The sequence below is a fragment of the Channa argus genome, chromosome 12 (genome assembly GCF_033026475.1).
Source record: "Channa argus isolate prfri chromosome 12, Channa argus male v1.0, whole genome shotgun sequence".
Taxonomy (NCBI): Eukaryota; Metazoa; Chordata; class Actinopteri; order Anabantiformes; family Channidae; genus Channa; species Channa argus.
The window spans coordinates 4628178-4645573 of NC_090208.1; the positions used below are offsets into that span (position 1 = coordinate 4628178).

The 17396-nt window shown below is 43.4% G+C and overlaps 2 protein-coding genes across 9 annotated transcripts in view; one reads left to right on the top strand and one right to left on the bottom strand.

The window, feature by feature from the left end:
- LOC137137843 (uncharacterized) overlaps nt 1-17396 on the top strand; it is a 70402-nt gene that overhangs the window by 45301 nt on the left and 7705 nt on the right. For 3 of the 8 annotated variants that reach the window (XR_010915789.1, XR_010915790.1, XM_067524602.1), the window contains exons 1-2: nt 12573-14792; nt 16827-17153. The exons of 1 other annotated variant lie outside the window; for it this stretch is intronic. The gene's annotated coding sequence lies outside the window, so the exon portion shown is untranslated. Of the gene's footprint in view, nt 1-12572; nt 14793-16826; nt 17154-17396 lie in introns of those variants that run through there. 4 more of the 8 variants (XM_067524597.1, XM_067524601.1, XM_067524599.1 and 1 more) reach the window with 2 other exon arrangements.
- LOC137137813 (uncharacterized) lies at nt 2814-9493 on the bottom strand. The gene has a single exon (XM_067524495.1). The coding sequence runs from the start codon at nt 8816-8818 to the stop codon at nt 7838-7840; it is 981 nt and encodes a 326-aa protein (XP_067380596.1). The 5' UTR covers nt 8819-9493; the 3' UTR covers nt 2814-7837.

Genomic DNA, 17396 nt, shown 5'->3' on the forward strand with positions numbered 1-17396 from the left:
TCTTCTACAGGGGAATGTTGCTGGCTAACTTTATTTAAGCTAAATGCAACAGCACTTCACTGAATTCTGAAAAACTTGTCACTCCTCAACCACTTGCTGACACTTTTGGCTCTGCATTCTCTTAAAAGAGTCCTAAAAATACTAAAGGTCAGGTGTCACTGAAGGGTCAGTAAGCTTTGAATGATTAGTAAAGAGGAAAAGGATGAGAAATGCATTTTGTTATTTCCTACACACTGATGAGTTTGCTGATTCCTCATAGCTCATAATCTGTTGTGAACATCTAACTTTGATAGTGAAGACCCACACTTCTCTTATGGTCTAGCAGGCTCAAGGCCCTAAGGCTTGATTGTCTCCTTATTGATTAAAATAACTATGTTAGATATAAATCTAAAGCAGAGTTTACTTTGTTAACAAAAACCTTACACCATTTAGTGCAGTGCAATAAAATGATGGATACTGTTGCTTACAATGGCACCAAAACAGTGGACAGCTTCATGCATTATTTTGCTCTAAACATTCCAAAATAGGGGATTAAAACTGTGCAAACAAAGTAGATTACATTTACATTTTAACTTTTAGTCATATGACTGACACTTTTATCACAAGGCAGGTACAAGGCAAGCAAAAAAATAAGTCAAGAATTAAGACAGAAGAATGACACAGTTTTGACATGTTCAATCATGTTATGCCCCTGGTCTAGGGGAACCTAGACATAACACGATGTGCCCCACCACTGCTTCCATTCCCAAGCAAAACCAGACCAAGAGTTGTAATACGTAGCTATTTTATTTACTTCGGATGTGAGCAATGCCCAAAGCAACAAACAAAAACCTCTAACACCATCCCTGTCTTACCTACACAACCAAATAAATACAAAACAAATGACAGGGTATCTAACCTGAACTCCTAACCCAAAACAAAGGTAGTAACAAAAAAAGGGCTTCTCACTCCTACTGTGGCTGGTGCTCAATATTATACAGTGAGTTATATTTACAATTCTTTACAGAAATATCCAAATCCACAAAAACAAAGTGCGGAGCTGCCTGTGAGTCCAGTTGGGAGTCGCGTACAGAATACTGGGTTGGTTGGGAGTGGCAGAGGTGGACCAGCTGGGGCTGCTGACATCCACTCATCCCCCTCGCGGATTCGGACCAGATGGTAGGCGTTGTGGAGGTCTAGCTTAGTGAATATGGCTGCATCCTGTAGGGACTCAAATGCAGAGGGAGAGGGTATTTGTTCTTGACAGTTATGTTGTTTAACCCCCAGTAATCTATGCATGGACGGAGGGTCTTATCCTTCTTACTAACAAAGAAAAAACCAGCGGCGACAGGGGAGGAAGATGGGTGGATGAGGCCGGCCTCTAGAGACTCCCTTATGTATTTCTCCATGGCCTCCCTTTCTGGGTGAAGGTGACCTGTGGGTAATGGGACTCCAGGCTGGAGATCGATAGCATAGTCACATGGGCGGTAGGGAGGGAGTGACAGGGCTCTTTATTAAAGACTGGAGCGAGGTCATGATAGGCTGGGGAATGAGAGACATGTCCGGTGTGGGGGAGGTGTCCACGGGAGGAGAGCGGCAATTGGGGAATGGAGCTGAGAGGAGACAAGAGTTGTGGCAAGAGGTTCCCCAGCCGATTATTTTATCGAAGGACCAGTCAATGTGGGGGTTGTGTTTCCTTAGCCAGGCTTCCAGAAAGTTAGAAAAATCTCATTTAGCCTGGAAAAATTGTTTAAAAATGTACAAAAAAGCTCCGTGATGCCAGAACAGCATATTATTCATCATTATTAGAAGAAAACAAGAACAACCCCCTGTTTCGGTTCAGCACTGTAGCCAGGCTGACTAAGAGCCATAGTTCTGTTGAGCCTACTATTCCCTTAACTCTGAGCAGCAATGACTTCATGACTTTCTTTATGAATAAAATTATAGCTATTAGAGAACGAATTCACCAGATCCTCCCCCCAAAAATTACAGATAGATCTTCATTTACAGCAGTGCTAGAATCATCAATAAGGCCCCACTCCCTGTTAGACTGCTTTTTACCCATAGATCTCTCTGAGCTAACTTCAATTATTACCTCATCTAAACCAACAACCTGTCTGCTAGACCCTATTCCAACTAAGCTGCTCAAGGAAGCTTTACCCTTAATAGATACGTTTGTATCAGATATCATCAATCTGTCTTTAGAAACAGGCTATGTACCACAGGCCTATAAGGTAGCTGTAATTAAACCATTACTTAAAAAACCCTGTCTTGACCCAGGTGTTTTAGCCAATTACAGACCAATATCTAATCTCCCCTTTATTTCTAAAATAATTGAAAAAGTAGTTGCAAAACAATTATGTGATCACCTTCATATGAATAATTTGTATGAAGACTTTCAGTCAGGATTTAGAGTTCATCATAGTACAGAAACAGCACTGGTAAAAGTCACCAACGATCTTCTCATGGCCTCAGATAATGGACTCGTCTCAATACTTGTTCTGTTAGATCTTAGTGCTGCATTTGATACCATTGATCATAACATTTTATTACAGAGACTGGAACATGAAATTGGAATTACATGAACTGTACTAGATTGGTTTAAATCTTATCTGTCTGATAGATTTCAATTTGTTCATGTTAATGGTGAATCCTCCATGCACACAAAGGTTAGCTATGGAGTTCCACAAGGCTCTGTGTTAGGACCAATACTTTTTACTTTATATGTGTCTCCGTTAGGCAATATTATTAGGAAACACTCCATAAATTTCCACTGTTATGCTGATGATACCCAGATATATTTATCTATGGAACCATATGAAAATAATCAGTTAATAAAGCTTCAAGCCTACAAGACATAAAGGCCTGGATGTCCCACAATTTTTTACTTCTAAACTCAGACAAAACTGAATTCATAGTATTTGGGCCCAAAAATCTCAGAGACATGATGTCCAACCATATTGTTACTCTAGATGGCATAAGTCTGGCCTCCAGTACTACTGCAAAGAACCTTGGAGTTATGTTTGATCAGGATCTGTCCTTTAACTCACATATAAAACAAATCTCTAGAACAGAAATTAGGAGCATCCTGTCTCAAAGTGATGCCGAAAAACTGGTCCATGCATTTGTTACCTCTAGGTTGGACTACTGTAATTCCCTACTTTCAGGATGCCGCAGTAACTAAAGAGCCAGCAATTAATCCAAAATGCTGCAGCAAGAGTGCTGACTGGAACTAGCAAGAGAGATCATATTTCACCTTCACTAGCTTCTCTCCATTGGCTTCCCATTAAATCTAGAATATAATTTAAAACCCTGCTTCTTACATATAAAGCTCTTAATGGTCAGGCTCCATCATATATAGAAGACCTCATAGCACCATATCATCCCAGTAGACCACTTCGTTCACAGAATGCAGGTCTACTTGTGGTTCCCAGAATTTCCAAAGGTAGAATGGGAGCCAGAGCCTTTAGCTATCAAGCTCCTCTCATTTGGAACCAGCTCCCAGTTCAGATTCGGGAAGCAGACTCCCTCTCTACCTCCTCTTTGATAAAGCATATAGTTAGTTATAGTTTTGCTGCTATAGGCTTAGACTGCTGGGGGACCCACCCCCCGATTTTTTATTCTGTAAAGTGCCCTGAGATGACTTTGTTGCAAATTGGCGCTATATAAATAAAGTTGAATTGAATTGAGTAGTCCAGAACTATGGGATTGTCAGGTGAATGCATAAGGAAAAATTATGTGTTTTCTTGATGGTTCCCAGAAACTAACAGGTGCAGAGGGCCGGTCTTATTTGTAACCTCTGTGACTACTGATCCGTCTAGAGTTCTGACTTTTAGGTGCTGGTCCAGCGAAATAAGGGGGCGTGACCACTGTTTAGCTAAAGAGTTGTCGAGCAAGTTATGTTCAGCACCAGATTCAACCAGGGCCTGCAGGGGGAGGGACACTGACCGGTGAGACAGGATTGTGGCTTACTGTCAGTCAGGTCTGGGGACTGTCAGTAAAGGTTGCTCCGCTCATCAAGGCCCCCAGACTCCCTGATGAGCCCCTCCTTTTTGGCCGTAAGGGACATTTATTGTGGAGAAACCACAATAAATGCACTCACCAGCTTGAAACCGGTGTTGATGCTCGGTGGGGGACAGGCGAGCACGAACCAGCTCCATAGGCTCCGGGGGTGCCTCCGGAGGCGCTGAAGAGCTGAACCCAGGGGAAATGGGGCTCTTGGAAAGAGGGGGAGTGACCAGGTCCTGGTGGTTTCTGTCCTCTCTATCGGATGCGGTTGTCCATACGGATGGCTAGATTAATTAGCTCATCCAGGGAATCAGAAGGATCCCTGCATGCCAGCTCATCTTTCACCAGGTCGGACAAACCATTGTAAAAACTGCCCACAGAGCAGCGTTGTCCCATCGGGCCTCCGTAGCAAGCACCCGGAACTGCACTGAGAAATCTGCCACATCAAGAAAGCCCTGGCGGAGAGAGAGAAGCCTGTGGGCTGCGTTCTCTGAACACGCTGGGTGATCAAAAGCCTTTCTTAAATCATTGATGAACATGTGGAAAGGAATCAGGAGCGAGCTACCTACTTTTACCTCTGCCCACTCGAGAGCTCGTCCTCTGAGCAGCCCAATAACATAGGCGACCTTCCCTGGGTCTGAGGCATAGGTGTGGGGTTGCTGGGCGAAGACCAGACAGCACTGGAGGAGGAAGCCCCGACACTTGCCCAAGTTGCCAAGGAAGGGCTCAAGGGGAGGCACGTAAGATTCGCAGATTGCGGGAGCAGCGGGCGGCTGCGGGGGTGGTGGAGGCTCAGGGGAGGCAGCAGAGATGGTTACATGAAGGCACAGAGTATTAAGTGTGTCAGTCACCTGTGAGAGCTGCTGGGTATAACGATCCAACCCTTCCTCGATTCATCGCAACTGCTGGTCATGCTGGCACAGAAGAGCACCCTGGCCGCGCGTTGTAGGTGGTTCGTGTCTGCTGGGTCCATTTAGTGGCCAGATTGTTCTGTCACACTTACGAAGTGCTGTCAATATTGGTGGACCCAGAAAGAGAGACGGAACCAGGTTGTTAGGAAAGTTAGAATGGTTAATTTGGGAGACAGAAAGGGGGGCGCTGACAGAGAGCGATGTCCAGGGAAGGAGAGCCTGATCAAAGGAGCTTGAGACCTGGTGCAGGGGGGAAGCGATGGAGCGGCGAGTCGTGGGAGGAGGACGAATGTGACCCTGGGATTAGGTGCTGTGGAGACGAAGAGTCGAAGGGGATTGCTGGATGCTGCAGGGCGGCCGGAGGTTCTGGGGCAGGGAGACAAAGAGAGCAGGTTAGTAATACTATACTGGTGGGTTTTAAAGAGCCTAGTGCACTGGCGACTTGTGGTGTGAAGGAGACCAGTATATGAGCTGCTGTCATTAGGGCGAATGATTGCCTGCAGGTGTGGCCACCGCTGCAGTCCAGGTGCACTGGGGGGATACAAACACACAAAACAGACAGGGAGAGTGGAGGATGGGAGAGCGAGTGCTGTGACAGATGATATTGTGCACAGTGGACACAGGAACATTAAGATCTCTGGAGATAGACTCATAGCCTTGAGATTGTCCATGTTTTTCAATAATTGTTTCTCTCAAATCCACAGACATCTCTTTACACTTCTTTCTTTTCTCTATGCTTCTCCATTTCTAACTGGCTGCAAGTGTGATTACTGTATTGCCCACAGCTGTTTGTTGCCACAGGAGCAGTTACAGGAGCATCACATGCTTGAAAAACAATTATTTCTTACAATTTTGACAAGGTGCCAATAATTTTGAGTTCTGTGTGAATTTTGATCAAATTTGAATTTTCTCAGGTTTTTTTGTGTTGTTCCAGTGCAAACAAAAACATTAAGCGCGTAAAGATAGAGATAGAGATGGTTTCTCACTAATGTGGAGGCAGGCTTTCTCATGTCCGGAGGTCCAACAATTATCCACTCCAGAGATCATTGTATGACAAACACTGAACATTTATTAAATTCCACATTCCACAATTGAGCTGATAACAAAGTAATTCCACAGAAAAACACTGAGATGAGAACCAAAAAGTCCACAAAATATTCCACAGAACACAGTAGTAAACCGTGTACCTCCACAGCTACGCACACTCAACTTTCCACTACTACCTTGTTGCTCTTCCAGTTCATTTATACACTGTCCAAAACAAACATCTTTAGCTTGACAACTGTTAGGCAACTTCAAAGGCCGTTTTTTAACATGTGACTTTAACTTGTAACTTGTGATGTCATTAGTGATGTTATCTATACACTTATACATACACTTAATTTACCTATACTTCCAAGACACAACGTCCACACAGAGAAAACCCCAGTTGGCACAGACATTTTTTTTAAAAATAATACTCCATACATTTAATACAGTGGTAGTGATGTCAGTAAACCTCTCCCTATGATTTGGTTTGGATTGTGCTCCATGTCCTATTTCATCCTACATTTACATTTACAATCCTGTTCTATTTAGATACAAATTGCCCTCCAACATACTATTGCAGAACTACAAAACCATATTTGATTTATTCATTATTTGTCAAAATGAAAAGAGCATTTTACTGTTTATACTGGTCCTGTAGATGTATTAAAAGTGGTAATACGTTTATACTCAATACATGTAAAGTTAATGGCTTTTTTGCTTTCATTTTGATGATTACAGGCTACAGTTCATTAAAGTCAAAACTTTCTCTGTCAGCATTTGATGTGAAGACCTAAGAGTGCACATATTTAACGCTAATAAAATGAAATAATAATAAAAATGTAGTTATGTATCAAGTCAGTCAGTACACCACTAAACTGATTTGATTACTGTGTTGTGTCTCTGTCATGTGGATAGGGGGACCTGGTGGATCAGTGGTAGAATGTTGGGTTTGGATGCTGAAGACAGTGGGCTCAAATCTCACCAAGGGTCACCTTGGTGCCGATCCCGAGCCCAGACAAAAAGAAAATGGGAGGGTTGTGACAGGAAGCGCACAGAGATTACCTGTGGAGCTTTCTGGTGAAATGTTATTTAATATTTAAAAGGGATCGGGGCAACATGGTGATGTGGTTAACGCGTCCACCTCACAGCTAGAAAGATGTGAATACTGACCGACCGTGGCCTTTCTGGAGTTTGATTGTTCTACCTGTCCTTGTGTGGGTTTCCTCAAGTTTCCTTCCATCCAAAGACATTATTCTGTTCTCTGACGCACGTTCCTTAGTGCACGTCTCAACAGATAGCTAAACACCCAGTACTAGAATAACGAAACTCAGTCAGTCTCAGATAAAGTCACTCTGCTTTACTGTGGTTTTGAGTTGTCACAATCCAGTACTGTTTATCGTGTGAAACTGAAACAAGAATAAAAGGAAAACATGACATACATAATGCATAACCTTCTGAACATAGTTATGCTATATATGGGCATTAAGTACAACATAGACTTAAGTACAACAAAGTAAGGTTAGCTTATCGGCTAAGTAGCACTTGTCGGCTGCCTACATTGAAACATAACAAACAAAGGTTACTTAATACAACCAACAAGATTACTTACAAGCATAACCTCTCCAAGGCACCACACAGGTAGGAAGAATGAGAGAGCTACACCCGAATACACTTCACACAGGTTAAATGGCTGAACATAACGAGTTCTTCGACATCATGCTTGCAAGCTTCTGCCCTCAGTGTCTCGCTACATAATCAGCATGAAGTAACAAAATGTGGCCACAGGTTGTCACTAAAGTCTCCACTACAAAAACATAACATGACACTCCCCGTCTGATATGCAGTGCAATATCACCAAGATTACTTATAATGCTTGTAACAAGAATAAACAATCCTAAACATTACAATAACTAAGATGACATGAGAAATATCACTTCTGTGATAGGTCTGACAAAAGTCTTTGCAACTCCTCCTTTGGCTGTCCTCAGTTCTATCTTTCTGACCTTTCCATCAGAGTCAGGAATGGCTTTGCTGATGAGAGCCATAGGCCACTCATTCCTTTGCACTTGATCATCTTTTAGCAAAACCAAATCACCTTCTTTAATGTTAGGTCTATTTTGCTGCCATTTGCTACGGGTTTGAAGGGTGAAGAGATATTCACATCTCCATCTGTCCCAAAACATGTTGGCAAGATGCTGTACTCTTTTCCACTGTTTGTGGTAGAGGTCCGAAGTCCCAAAGGTTCCAGGTGGAGGGTAAGAAGAAGATGTCTTTTGTGTGAGGATCATCGCCGGTGTAAGAAGGAAAGGGGACTCAGGGTCTGAAGAGATGGGTGCTATAGGTCTTGCATTAATGATGGCACACACTTCGGCCATGAGGGTAGATAGCACCTCATGAGTGAGACATGAAGAACTGGTCTGAGAGAGCATAGAATCTAAGATTCTTCTTGAGATCCCAATCATCCTTTCCCACGCTCCTCCCATATGAGAAGAGTGGGGTGGGTTGAAAATCCATGCACAACCTTCTTTGCTGAGGTATCTTAACACATTCGGTTTAGTTTTGTCGTCCAAAAGCATTCTCAGCTCCTTACATGCACCTCTGAAGTTTGTTCCGCAGTCAGAGCGGATTTGCTTTACAGGACCTCGTAGTGAGATGAAGCGACGCAAAGCATTAATGAAAGAGGAGCTGTCCATAGACTCTATTAGTTCAATGTGCACAGCGCGCACACTTAGACATGTGAACATTACTGCCCACCTTTTACTGTTGGCTTGGCCTCCACGAGTACGGCGAGTGCATACATTCCAAGGGCCGAACACATCCAGGCCCACATGAGTGAATGGGGCCTCGGTACTAAGACGGTCAGGAGGAAGGCCGGCCATCTGCTGCTCCATGGTCTTTCCTCTCAGCTTCTTGCATATAATGCATTTTCGGAGGTGACTGTTCACACACCTTTTGGCTCCGACAATCCAAAGTCCTTCAGAGCGGAGCGCAGCCTCAGTGAAGATGCGACCTTGATGTTTGACAACTTTCAACTTCCTGAGCGTACTGCTTTTTGGAAGACTTTGTCCTTTCTGTAGACACGCAAATTCTGTTCTGTAAGCTTCTTCCTGTACACATCTAATAATAGCCGATCTGGCTTGTACTAGCGTCTCGGGAGTATGAGGTTTTGTACAGTGATGCCAACCATTACAGCTTTCTTTCTTTTTGAAAGATTGAACAACATGGATGAGCGAGGCTGTTGCTTTAACAAGTGTTCCCCAAGATGAGAACCTTTTGAACCGATGAGAGCCAAGAGTTGTGGTCGTGTTTGTATGGGCAGTAATGCAAGTTCGTACCTCTGCATCAGATTCTGGGCAGACAAGGTCAAAGGGCGCTTCCTCTGCAGCACTGTAGGACACAGAATCTCGTAGAAATGCTGGTCCAGTGAGCCAGCTTGTTTCGGTAAGACGAATTGCTGGCACTGACCTCGTAGCTACATCTGCTGGGTTCAGTGAGGTGGGAACGTAACGCCACTGCTCAGGACGAGAGAACTTCCTAATTCTTTGGACCCTGTTACTGACATACACTTAAAACCTTCGGGTCTCGTTGCAAATATACCCTAACACTACTTTGCTGTCTGTATAGAAGTCTAAGCTGTCTAGCTCAGAATCTAGCTCTTGTGCGATCTGCTCTGCTACTTCAACTGCAAGGACGGCAGCACACAGTACGAGCCGAGGGATGGTGTGGTTTGACTGGGGAGCTAATTTTGCTTTTCCCATGATGAAGCCTACGTGACACATACCTTTGTCATCTGTAACCTTCAGATAAGCTACAGCTGCTATTGCTTCTGTAGAGGCGTCAGCAAAGACATGCATCTCTTTTCTCACAGAGTTTGTCAAAGATACTGTGGTGTATGCTCGTGGAATCTTCAAGTCTTTGAGATCCAGCAATGAATCTCTCCAGATGTTCCAGTCAGCTTCTTTGTCAAGGGGAAGTGGAGTGTCCCAGTCGTTTGTTGTTCTGGTGAGCTCTCTAAGCAAACGTTTCCCTTTTACAGTAACCGGGGCTATGAGACCAAGAGGGTCGAACACGCTGTTGACAGTTGCTAAGACACCTCTGCGGGTAAATGGTTTGTCTCGATCAAAGACACAAAATATGAAGGTGTCATTAAGGAGGTTCCAACTTAATCCAAGGCTGCACTGCACAGGTGGAGCATCTTTCTCTAGGTCAAGGTCTTTCAGGTCCTTTGCATAATCGGCTGAGGGGAAAGCTTACATGACTAATGGGCTATTCGATGCTATTTTATGAAGTCTCAGGTTGGAGATGGCGAGCATCTCTTGTGTGGCCTTGAGGAGGTGAATAGCTTTATCGACAGAAGGTAGAGATTTCAATCCATCATCTACATAGAAGTCCCTGTCCACAAAGTGTCTTGCATCTGCGCCGAACTCCTGTCCTCCGTGTAGAGCAGCACGCCGTAAGCCATACATAGCAACAGCAGGTGAGGGGCTGTTTCCAAACACATGTACTTTCATCCTATACTCCACGATGTCCCCGGCTGTATCGTTGTCTCTGAACCTCAAGAATCTGAGGAAGTTTCTATGATCCTTCCTGACGATGAAACTGTGAAACATCTGTTCTATATCTGCTGTGATTGCTACTGGTTCTTTCCTAAAGCGTAGCAGGACACCCAACAGGCTGTTGTTTAGATCTGGGCCTTTAAGCAACACATCGTTCAGAGATATACTTTGATATTGTGCACTGGAGTCAAATACGACTCTGATCTGACCGGGTTTAAGTGGGTGGTACACGCCAAATATTGGTAAATACCAGCACTCCTCTCCGTCTTGGAGGGGTGGAGCCAGTTCTGCGTGACCTCATTCGAAGATTTTCTGCATGAAGGTAACAAAGTGCTCTTTCATCTCTGGCTTCTTGTCAAGTGTGCGCCGAAGAGAAGTCAGACGGTGTAGAGCTTGTTCTTTGTTATTAGGCAGATGTGGTCTTGTTGAGCGAAAAGGTAGTGGGGCTACCCAGCTGTTCGTATCGTCCATAAACATTTCTCTGTCCATAAGCTGGATGAACTGTCTGTCTTCGATGGAAGGAGTTATCTTGTTGTCATCTTCTCTTATGTCAAACACTGTGCTATCTGATGGACATTCCCTGTCAGTGTCATGACTGTGAGAAAGGTGAGTGCTTGAAGCAGACTGAAGATGCCTGAGGGCCTTTGTTGTGTTTTCTATCTTTAATGATTCTTTCAGGTTGATGTAGTTCTGACATGGGGTTAAGCATGATGGGCGACCATTATGTAAAATGCTGGTGCGATAAGTGCTCACATTTGACGGTTTGTGCACAGAGCCTAGACAGACTTCTCCCACGACGACCCAGCCAAGATCCAGTCTTTGTGCGTATGGAGCGTTCAGGGGCCCATTGCGCTGTTCTCTCACTTTGTGAACTTCAAGAATGTCACGCCCGAGAAGGAGAAGAATTTGTGCTTCTGGATCGAGAGGCAGAATGAGGTGAGCGATAGATTTGAGATGTGCATGGTGTTTTACAGCCTCAGGAGTCGGTATCTCTGACCTGTCATCAGGCATATAGCTACATTCGATCAATGTGGGTAGTGCCACGCTACAACCGTCAAGAGAGCGTGCAGTGAAGCCGGTGGCTCTCCTTCCCGACATATCTGTGACTCCTGCACATGTGCGAAGTGTATATGGAGAATCTGTGCCGTTCAAACGAAAGAGGTCGAAGAACTCTGATCGAGCAAGTGACCGATTGCTCTGATCATCTAGTATAGCATAGACTGTAAAGACCTTGTTTGGTTGGCTATTCTTATAGACCTGAATGAGGCAGATCTTGGAACAAGAACGGCCACTTAGGGAGTTCCCACAGATGTCTGTGCATTTAGAGTCTACTGCAGGTAAGGTTGATTCCTCTTCCTCCCCGCCATGCTCTGTGTCAGAAGTTTTCACAGTCCATGGCGGTGGTCCAGGGTGGAGAGCTGAGACGTGTGTGTCACTATTACATTCAAAGCACTGTACAGCTCTTTTACATTCCTTCGCTAGATGTGTGCTAGAAGAGCAACATCTGAAGCATATTTTATTCACCCTTAAGAATGTTTTTCGTTCTGCTATAGTTTTTGCCCGAAACTCCCTGCAGCGTCTCAGTGGATGAGGCTTTTTATGAATAGGACACTGCCTATCAACATCTGGCTTCTCTGTGTTATTGTGTGTGTAAGACACCTTTGTTTTGTGTGCAGAGACGAAGCTTTTAGATGTGCCAAATCGTTTCTGTTGGTTCTCTGGCTTCACAAAATTATCCATTGTTAAGTTCAAATTAAAGCTGGGGTCATTACGTGTATACGCTTCACGACACACAAAGTCAGTAAAGAATGTGAATGGAGGAAAAGATACCTGGTGTTGGAGTTTATATTGGGAGCCTACAGACATCCATTTTTCCTGGAGGTTGTGGGGGAGTTTACTGACGATGGGTGACACACCCCTTGCCGTATCTAGGTAGGAGAGCACAGGTAGGTAACCATTCAGCTTTGCAAACTCTATTTCTTTAAGCAGGTCGCCAAGTTCTCTCAGCTTTAGAGGTTCTTTGCCGTTAAATTTAGGGAATTTGTCCAACTTGTCAAAGAGAGCTTTCTCTATTATCTCTGGAGAGCTATAACACTCCTCTAGACGCATCCATGCCATTTTCAGTCCGGCTGCTGGATCAGCAAGATGGAAAGCTCTCAGTCTTTTGATGTGTTCGGAAGACTGGGAACCTAACCACTTAACCATTAGGTCGAGTTCTTCGCTGGCTGTTAGTCTTAAATCTTATATAGCGCTAATGAATGAGGACTTCCATGCTCCGTAATTTTCGGGGTGATCATCGAATTTGCAAAGCCCAGAATTAATAAGCTCACGGCGAACTAAGTATCTGGCAATGTCACTCATGCCTGCGTGATCTGTAGAGCACGGCTGATGTACTGACTTAGCAGGGGAGAAGTGTAATGAACACTCTTCGTTGCGAGGAGGAGTTGGGCATTGAGTGGGCTTATAGGCAAAGGAGGTGTGTGGCTCAGTGCCTGTCTGTGCAGCCGTACTCGATGGATATCGAAGGAGAGGGGCTAGTCTGACTCTGGAAAGATGAGCTTCATTGTCCTGTGAGCTTGAGAGGCAGTCTACGTAATCGCTTGTTCGTTTCTCGTTGGAGTCCTGAGGTATGTCTGTGATATTAATAACTCCATGGTTTTCACCTGGACTTAGCTCTGCTGCTACAGACGCCAGTATTTCAGCTTCTGCTGCAGCTGCGGCGTATTCCTTTTCATGCTGTAGTGAGTAAAGCTCTGCTTCTAATTTGGCTTTTTCTAGTAGTACTTCTGCTTCTCTTTTAACAAACGTAGTGCGTGCTCGCACAGCTTCTACCTTAGCACGTGCTTTAGCTGCAGCTACACTTGCTGAGGATTTTCCTGAACTTGCTGATGACATGGACGCAACTGACCTGGTTTCCAGGTGGCTGTGAGAACTGGGTGCACGTGTGCAGTGCTCTTCTGCTTTCTCTTCCATCTTGTTTTTGTCGTGCTTGACAGCAGTAACGAAGTTGGGGAAGAGACGATGTGTGAAGGCTGGCGCGTTGTCCTTTATTCCTCCGTGAGGTTCGTCGTGTTTCGCCCGCTGGAATGATGCTTTTTCACTATTCTGTTCTCTGACGCATGTTCCTTAGTGCACGTCTCAACAGATAGCTAAACACCCAGTACTAGAATAACGAAACTCAGTCGGTCTCAGATAAGGTCACTCTGCTTTACTGTGGTTTTGAGTTGTCACCATCCAGTACTGTTTATCGTGTGAAACTGAAACAAGAATAAAAGGAAAACATGACATACATAATGCATAACCTTCTGAACATAGTTATGCTATATATGGGCATTAAGTACAACATAGACTTAAGTAAAACAAAGTAAGGTTAGCTTATCGGCTAAGTAGCACTTGTCGGCTGCCTACATTGAAACATAACAAACAAAGGTTACTTAATACAACCAACAAGATTACTTACAAGCATAACCTCTCCAAGGCACCACACAGGTAGGAAGAATGAGAGAGCTACACCCGAATACACTTCACACAGGTTAAATGGCTGAACGTAACGTGTACTTCGGCATCATGCTTGCAAGCTTCTGCCCTCAGTGTCTCGCTACATAATCAGCATGAAGTAACAAAATGTGGCCACAGGGTGTCACTAAAGTCTCCACTACAAAAACATAACATCACAGACATACATGTTAGATTAATTGGTGAGTCTGAGTGTGAATATGTTATACATAGGGTTGTATGTCTGTGTATGTCCCTCTGTGTTGACCCTGACATAAACCTGTCCAGGGTGGACCCTGGACCTCTTGCCTCATAACAGCTAAGATAGGCTCCAGACCCCCTGCAAAGCTGGGGGGAAAGCGGTTACAGATAATGGATGGATGGAAATGGATCGGATCTCTGGAAAAGTTTTTTTTCACTCCCTTGCCGTCGCAGAACGATGACGAACTGTTGACGTCGGCGGGAAGTAGTGGACCTCAGCAGAAGTTCAACCATAAAACAAACTCGTGCTGTGTTCGACAGTTGGGCCTTTCCAAATCTTACCATCCAAGCGATTAGCTGTGTCAACCTATTGGTAAAGATCATAATACATAGTCACTTTCCCGTAAAACCAACTTCCGGGTAAAAATAACATTGTGGACGTTTAACGTTCACCATCGTTTTGCTTTGTCTGAGCGCTGTTGATAGAGAAACAAAAGACAGGAGCATACGACGAAGACGAATGTCAAACTAAACATGTCTAACATCACTTTAAGGTGGATTTTGTTCGTGTGCCTTCTTTGCTCGTGTTGGCTGATCCATTCTGCCTCAGCAGGTAGGTTGTGTAAGTGCTTAAACCATATACTGGAAACACAAATCTGCTGTGGGTTGATCAAATTGAAGCTAATTTAGGCCGTTGACACATCAAACCGACGGTAAAGAAACTACTGCTTCGTCTAGACTGAAACGGGACATTTGGACACAGAGAAACACCTAATATAAGCATGAACGTTCTGAACCAGCGTGAAACGAACAGAAAGCGAAAGACATGTGAGTGGACAGGTACAAACAGAAAGGAAGAGAATTAGCTTCATTGGCCAAGTATGCTAACACATACAAGGGTTTTGCTGGGGATCATTGCTAACTCTCAGGGACACGTTCAGTAGTGACCTACATACAGACGCTATAAGAATGACAACACAATAAGGACATAACGAAGGCAAATCCAGGTGCTGTGTGTGTGTGTGTGTCGTAAACTAAAGCTGCGTTGTGTACTTGTTTAGTCCTGTAGGGATGTTGTGATTGAGCAATAGTATCTGCAGTGTAGCAGTAAGTATGAGGTCAGCTGTTAACGACTGTGATGACCTGAGGAAAGACACTTCAGACGTCTGGTGGTTTTGACAGAGAGCTTTGTAGAACCTTCTCTAGAGGGGAGAAGCTGGAATAGGTTGCATCCTGGGTGGGAGGGGTCAGGGGTGATTTTCTTTACCTGCTTCCTGGTTCTCAATGTGGGCAGGGGAGCACTAAGGATTCTTAATGACATAAGTGTTGGTCTAATGCCCCTCACCACAAGTATAATCATATTATACCAGGGCTTGACAAAGCAGTGATAATAAAATTTGGTAATAGACTTTACAATTGCAAATTGTTCAGATATAATCTACAAAGGAAGTAAAAAATTGCTACCAAAGAACATAGAAAATATATTTCAAGAGAGAGTATGTTTAGGAAAGTCAGAGCCAGTACAAATTTGAAAAGCACATGTGTTTCACTCAGAAGGGTGAATTTATGGAACAAACTTGAGGATGAATTAAAAACATGTGACAATCAAATGGTTTAAGATGTTTAAAAATATCGTATTGAAGTACGAGAATGTAATATAACATGACTTTGTATCTTCCTGTTTGTTGATTATTTGACTATTGCTTATTGTCTTATTTATCCGGGATATACAGAGGAATAGAACGATAAATGTGTAGGTGACTACAAATGGTAGGGTTATAATTAAGCTTTGGATTCAGCACACGTCCTTTCAGTGTTATTTGAGAGGACTTACTGTAAATTGTACAGAGTTTCAATGCTATGAATGAGTCTTTAATTGTAAAGACTGGACACATTATTTACTCAAAGTGAACAACTGCGACTCAAGAAAAAGCACAGAAAGTCAGAAAAAAGTGATTTGATCCCATCTGTAGTTCATCTTGTTTCAGCACATTTCCTGAAAGCAGCAGAGTAAAATGAATGACAGTAAAGAGCAGCAGTAAGTGACATGTCTGAGCATCTGAGAACAAATCTGCAGCTTTTTCTAAATCACATAATAATGATAATGATCATAAAAAATAACTAAGCATACAAAGTCATGCAGGTGAAGTATCCATCTATTGTCTTAACCACTTATTCTGTTCAGGGTCCAGCTGTCATTGGCTGAGAGTCCAACTTGGACAGGTCTCCAGTCTTTCTCAGGGCCAACGCACAAAGACAATTATTCAGTCAATATATTGTAGTGATATTTATATTAATAATGACTAAGAAAAATACTTTTATATTTGGTGATCTATGATTATACCAAACCAATGTGTATAAGCACAACTCAGGATTCACGTTTTTACAGGACATTTGAAGTTGTTTACATGTTGGACACATAACATTACATGTTGGCATGTGAATAGAACAAATCAATCCCAGATCCTTTGTAAACGTCATGTCTGCTGTTTGAATGTAGATTTATGTGGAGAGAGCTTTGGTTTAAATACAGTATGTTTCAGTGTTTAGTCTGTTTGAATATTAAATGCTCTCAATTTTTCATAAAGAAGTGTTTGACTGATCTTGCTTCCTGCTTTTCTCTGGATTTTTCCCTGTTTTTGTTCAGATCTAAATGTTGAAGGGAAACCTGGAGATGATGTCACTCTTCAGTGTCAGGGGACAGAAGATTTTACAGCTTTAAAGTGGAACAAACCTGATCTGAAGTCAAAGTATTATGTTTACTTTATTAATGATAAGGAGGTACGTAAACAGTACCAGCATGAATCATTTCAAGATCGGGTTGAGCTTAAAGATCCAAACATGAAGAACAGAGATGCATCAGTGATTCTGAAGAACATCAACATCAACGATGCTGGAACATATGAGTGTTATGTTGAGGATGGAGACACTTATAAGCTCATCAACAGAGTCACTTTGATAGTGCATCAATCAGGTGTGTGTGTGTGTGTGTGTGTGGATCAGAGGTGAAGCTGCTTCCTGGTTGTTGATGTGAGAGTGAACCATCACAGATCAGATGTTTGTGTTTTCTAAAGATGTTGCTTATGAGACTTTGTAGCAAACAGCTGCTATGAGTGATGGGATCAAAGTGCAGTATATAATGTTCAACAGGAGTTTGAAGAGGAAATGGATTCATCACCTACCTGACACCTCACACCTCACATCTCATTCTCTTCTT